Here is a 6,349-nt window from a genome sequence, read left to right on the forward strand (position 1 = left end):
GGGCAGAGTTGTTTCATGCTTAAATAAGTAAGAAATAATAGGCTATGCAAGAAATAAACCGCATTTTGCTATTAATTTCTCATGCCATAGTGAGTATAGACGAATCCCAACAAACTACATTTGTTTTGTATTCTATTTGTACAAGTGTATAATAAGAAACTTGGGTAATCACTTACTAATAATAGCCTATTAATGATCAAAACCATTATGCTGCAGAAGGTCAGGGAATCATCTCATTTCTAAACTCAGTTTGCCCACCAATATTTTTATTTTATTTCTCTCTCTCATTTTTTCACTTATTTGAAATGATCCACTGAAGACTTGTGGCTTGTATTGATCAGAGATGGTTAAAAGTAATTCTACTTAAGTACAGTTCTTGAGTATATTTCACAGCTGGAACTGATAGCGAAACCTGAAGAAAGTCACCTCACAGCAGTTTCCCAACAGGTTGAAGTCTACCGCTCATAAATTGTGACTCACATAGATTATATGTGTGTGTATATTCAAGCTACTTCAACTACTGACAGCTTAATGAAAAGAGGCACAGACCAGATATTAGACTTTAACATGTGTGCAGGTTACCAGAAATCAAAACTATAAAGACAATCTGTGGGAAATTCTGCTGAGGTAAAACCATGGGAAACTGGGCTAAACTGAAAGCCTCCAGCTGGGCTTATCCCACTGCAGTCCTGTCGCTCTATGGGTTCTTTGCCTACTGCAGAGTAGCAGAGCCTTTCCTCACACCATACCTGATGGGACCGCACAAGAACATCTCTGGAGAAGTGGTAAGCATGTCCGACCCGTACATGAACCAGTCACTCATGGCATGTCCAGTACTTTATCTTTTATTAGCAGCTCTGATCTGAGACCAACTTCTATTCTATTTTCACAATGAGATATGTGTGCTGTAGACAGGAGGCAAAAACAATCTTCCCTGGATCAGGATTGTTATCTCCGAAGTGCTGGAAGAAGCATTTAGATCCTTAATTTAAGTAAAAGTAGAAATACTCTGGTCGGAAAATACGGTGAAAATGAAATTCCAGAATAAGATTGTTACTTCAGTATAAGTATAAAAGTATTACCGGCTAAATGTACTGCATTATATCACATACAAATGTCACATGTGTATAAAGTAGCTGGTAACTATTAGTATTAGATAAATGTAGTGGAGTAGAAAGTAGCTTTACTGTTCTAAAATGTGGTAAAAGTATAAAGTAGCATCAAATGGAAATTCTCAAGTAAAATAAAATACTTGAGTAAATGTACTTAGTTACTTCCCACCACTGTCTCCAATAGGTGAACAACTACCTGTTCCCGATCTGGACCTACTCCAAACTGGCGTGTCTCTTGCCCGTCTTCCTCCTGACGGACATCCTGAGGCACAAGCCCCTCATCATGGTACAGGGGCTCTTCGTGGTCACCAACTACATCCTGCTCTGCTTCGCCCCAGGTCTGCTTGCTATGGTCTTCCTTCAGGTACACCAAAAAACTGATGCATATAAAGATGAGTTGTAATAATATTCCTTTTGTTTCATTCAGAATAATCAAAGTTGATGCACGTACTCGATATTGCTGAACTGTTGCAAATGACTTTACTAGAACTGAACAACACGTTGTGCATTGCTGATGGTACAAGGTGCTTCATCATAGGCTGCTATCTCTATTCCATCCCACCAACAGGTCAACTATGCTGTAGTGACTTCCACAGAGGTGGCCTACCTTTCCTACATCTACAGCGTGATCCCCATTGAGAATTACCAAAGAGCCACTGGGTACGTGCGCAGTGCCATGCTGGCTGGATATACGTTTGGCGCGAGCCTGGGCCAAGTGCTGGTCTCTGTGGCAGGTAGATAAAGAAAATCAGAGAGCCCATGTCAACTGAATATATATAAACAGATACTACACAAATCTCTGTATTTTAGCCCCATTTAGTTAATGAATGTCTTCAACAATTTGAGCAAGCATTGATGAAGTATGAACTGTAATCCACAGAATTGGACTTATTCTACCTTAATGCGATCACTCTGGGGATTGTAAGCATGGCTCTCCTGATCTCCTTCTGGTTGCCCATGCCCCAGAGGGGTCTGTTCTTCAAAGGGAAAGCGGCTGCAGCTGTGGGCTCCAATTCCCATCAGGACGGGCCTCTGGGAGCAGACCGGCCTGGGGAAGCGGTGATGGATAAGGATGAGGTTGGCTCCGGGAAAAAGAAGATGGAGCTCAATGGCGATGCAGGCTGGCACAGCAGGAAAAATATGGCCACTGCAGTCAATCTACTCTGGAAGAGCTTCAGGGAGGCGTATTCTTCAAGGCAATTCCTTTCTCTGATATTTTTTAGTCAAAACCCTCTGCTGAGCATACACACGTTTGCATACCATAGTTCAATGTCATTTACTGCAGCTAATGAACACATAATCCCTTCATCATGATTTTAATCAGTTTTAATAATCACCACCATGCAGGAATGTCATCTACTGGTCTCTGTGGTGGGCTCTGGCCTCAGCTGGCTACGAGCAGGTTTTCAACTACATCCAGCTCATGTGGGACCACATAGAGCCATCTGCTACATCGTCCATCTACAACGGAGCGGTGGAGGCTGCCTGCTCCCTTGTAGGTAAGAATCTCTCTAAATACTGTAAGAGAGGCAAACATTAAGAAGGGAAAATACATTTTGGTGTTCCTATTTCTGGTTGAATCATACTTGAGACTATTCATTCTGATTCAGTATTGTCATCTTAAAACAGGAGGAACAATCCTGAGTTTTCCCAGAATAATATGCACAAAAGCACCTGAAATAAAAGAGTCTAAATTGTGTTTTTTGATACTGTAATCTCACAGAGGATAAGATAAGATAAATAAAGATCATTTAAAGAGGCCATATTATGCTTTTCTCTTTCCTGTAGTGTGTTGTATCGTTTTTTTGTGACCCCTTTGTTTATGACAGGCTAAGGGGCGGGACTAAGTGGTTGACTAATCACAACAGAGTCGGCTAGCTAACCAATCAGAGTAGACTGGGCTCTGGTTTCAGACAGAGGGTGAAAAGGGGTGCCGCAGCACAGGCAGTATGAGAAAAATAAAGAGCTTTTTGAACATTAAAGCGTGGAAACATGTCAAAGTAGGCGCACAAAATACAAATATGACCCTGAAAATGAACAGAATAGGCCCCTTTAACTTAGAAATATAAATAACAATAATAACATGTTTATGTGCAGGTGTGAGTGAAAGTCATTTGTACATGGTTGTTTTTACATGGTTAACCCTTTATTGCGCAGGTTTTATGGTGTCGCAAAGACTGCAGCACAAGCAAGATTCAATAGAGTAAAGTTAAAACATAGAGCAATACAATGCGATTCAAAGCTGCTGTGTCTGATCGAACATGGAACTAGAAAAGGACAATTTGGTTATTGTTCAAATGGAAAATGTGAATTTAGAAAGGGAATGGCAGCACCGTGGTTCTCCTGGCTTACGCTCAACCTGGCTCGGCATGAAAGAAGAAGAGTAATCGCTTCAATTAAGGAGATAGAGATAGGAGGTAATGGATTCTCAGATTATTGCTGATAGTGGATTCCAAGAGCCGGCTGAAAGCTGCGGAGGTTAAAGAAATGTGTGTGCATAAGTTTAGGGGCTGCGTTCAAATAATTACATGTGAGGATTAATAGTTAGTGGAGGTGTTGTCCAGTGGAATGACTTACCGATGATTAATAAACCCTTCTCCTCTGTGGGGCAGGTGCTGTGGCAGCCTTCTCCGTGGGCCACCTCAAGGTGACCTGGGCGGTGTGGGGGGAGCTGGCGTTGGGGTTGTTCTCTGCAGTGGCGACGGGTGCTGTGTTTCTCATGGCGCTCACCAGCAGCATCTGGGCGTGCTATGCTGGTTACATAATATTCAAGTCCTGCTACATGCTCCTCATTACCATCACAACGTAAGCTCACTGTGGAATATCACCATGTCCATTTTCTATTTCAAAGAATACATTATCTCTGCATATGGAGGAACCGGTGTGGAAGAAGTACTCAGATCTATTTTTTGTGCATGTAAATGGTCTGCAAGCGCTAAAGTTCCTCCACAGGAAGTTTCTCTCCCAAATACATTCTTTCCCACAACTAAGGTTGGGAGTTTGCCCAGAATAATATGCACAGAAGCGCGTGTTATAAAAGAGTGTCAGTTGTCTTTTTGACTGTATATTCGCACAGTAGTTAAGATATGATAAATTCAGATAAGCTAAAGAGGCCCTATTATGCTTGTGGGGGTTTTTCCTTTCCTGTAGTGTGTTGTGCCGTTTTTTGTGACTCCTTTTTTGATGATATGCTAAGGGGTGGGACTTCTGTAAGCGGTTGACCAATCACAACAGAGCCGGCCAGCTAACCAATCAGAGCAGACTGGGCTTTGGTTTCAGACAGAGGGTGAAAAGAGGTGCTGCAGCACAGAGACATGTCCCAGTAGAGACACTAAATACAAATATAAACAAAAGGTTTTAATAGGGCCCCTTTAAGTAAATCTACTTGAGATACAGTAGCTTGAAATACTAAACTATCTAAAATATTGGCCATTTTCTTAACTCTATTTGGCATTGCGTATATTTATTTGTGGCAGTATTTTTTAACAAACATCATAAACGCTTCTGTCTTTTTAGATTTCAGATTGCATCCAACCTCTCCATGGAGTGTTACGCTTTGGCCTTCGGGATCAACACTTTTTTGGCCCTTTTCCTGCAGACCATTATCACGCTCGTAGTCGTTGATGAAGCTACGCTGGGACTGGACATCGTGACACAGGTATGAGCGTCAGGAATCATTCATTGTCTTTTTGATGACAGATCACAGGGACTGTACTGTGACTGTTATTGTATGACGAATGTAAGATTTCTGTTGTGGATAGAGGGCGACACCTTGTGGTTATCCTTCAGTATTACATGTAAACAGGTTTCTTGTAAATGTGTCCATTGCATGAATAAAATAATGATGATGGCTGACTGAGTGCTCTCCCTGCAGTTCATCATCTACGGCAGCTACTACGCCTTCATCTCAGTGCTCTTTCTGATTCGAGGGACATACACCGCCTGCACACAGCAAAGGAATCCTGAACACACTCAAAGCAAGGAACAAGAGTCCAGTGTGGATGTGATCTCTGCGGAGCGTTTCTGAACAACATCAATAAACTGTTACAGTCTAAATAATACTGAATGAGCAGGTGATGGTTCCAATTATTCCATGGGGAGCACAATGGTAATATTCCAGCGGGGTAACGGTTCTCTACAGAAGAGGATTAGGGATTCAATTACTCACAATATGAAAGAATATTCAGAGAGAGATCAATAAAGCACAGATACGGTTGATTAATTATTATTTTGCTGTACAGCAACACAATAATGAGAAAACACTACCTTGCTCACAAGCTGTCAATCGCTGAGTGCTCCCCAAAGATAGAGAGGTTTGAACACTGCCTACAGATAGCAAGAACACATGCCGATCCTAACATTCATTTCACATCTTTTAGGTAACCTATTATAAATGTGCAGGTCACTTCCCTTTTCTGAAACTATAACTAATAAACACATTATATGAAGATTAATTTAACATGACCCAATGTAAAAAACATTTCGGAATTCTGACTTTAATCTCAGATTTCGTAGAAGAAGAAAAAATTGGACTTTGTTCACAAAATTCTGACTTTTTCTTAGAAAAAGAGTCCGACTTCTGACTTAAATGTCAGGACGAAAACAAAAGTACTCTCGCTCAGATCCAAAACATTAAATAAAAAATCCCACGTGACCCAATCCTCTTCCGTAGTCTCAGGTGGGCGATGCTACCATTACCTGACACTGGAGGAAGTCCATGGCTGATATTACATAGAAAACATAGTTCAAATACATATTATAACATTTAAGAAGCACAATGCGATACACAATTATAACAGAATATATATATTTTTTAAAGTTACATGTGAACAAAACTAAATCATAAATTCTAATTTAAAAAGGCAGTGTATGTTTTGGTCATTGGATTTTCTTTTCACAAAAGGACATTCAAAACCCCAAAACAAGTGCATATATTTAATTGTAATTGTTTAATCTGGTGGAATAAAGTACAAATGTCAAATATCACTACCTTTCTTCAAAATTAAATGCTGACATTACAGAATGCATGGTTTTATGACAGTGAGATAAACACAGTTTGGTTTTAATGGAAGTCAATGAGGTTTGCCATGAAGGAGTCCATAGGGACTATCTGACACTACATAAAAAATATGAATGCAATCAAATCCATTTTGTTGCTAATCTTTGACAAATTCCAGACTCTAATAACCACCAAAGCCCCCATACTATTTATTATGGAAACCCATTTATAATGTTTT

At 40.4% G+C, this 6,349-nt stretch overlaps 1 protein-coding gene across 1 annotated transcript; it reads left to right on the forward strand.

The window, feature by feature from the left end:
- Window positions 1-507: 507 nt before the first annotated feature.
- On the forward strand, window positions 508-6,305 carry slc19a3b (solute carrier family 19 member 3b). The gene is made up of 8 exons (XM_063907454.1): window positions 508-785; window positions 1,297-1,476; window positions 1,681-1,846; window positions 1,993-2,308; window positions 2,460-2,611; window positions 3,725-3,917; window positions 4,629-4,770; window positions 4,987-6,305. Exons 1-8 carry the CDS (start codon window positions 636-638, stop codon window positions 5,137-5,139), a joined length of 1,452 nt encoding a protein of 483 aa, XP_063763524.1. The 5' UTR covers window positions 508-635; the 3' UTR covers window positions 5,140-6,305.
- Window positions 6,306-6,349: the final 44 nt, after the last annotated feature.

The sequence above is a fragment of the Eleginops maclovinus genome, chromosome 18, assembly GCF_036324505.1.
Source record: "Eleginops maclovinus isolate JMC-PN-2008 ecotype Puerto Natales chromosome 18, JC_Emac_rtc_rv5, whole genome shotgun sequence".
NCBI classification, from domain to species: Eukaryota; Metazoa; Chordata; class Actinopteri; order Perciformes; family Eleginopidae; genus Eleginops; species Eleginops maclovinus.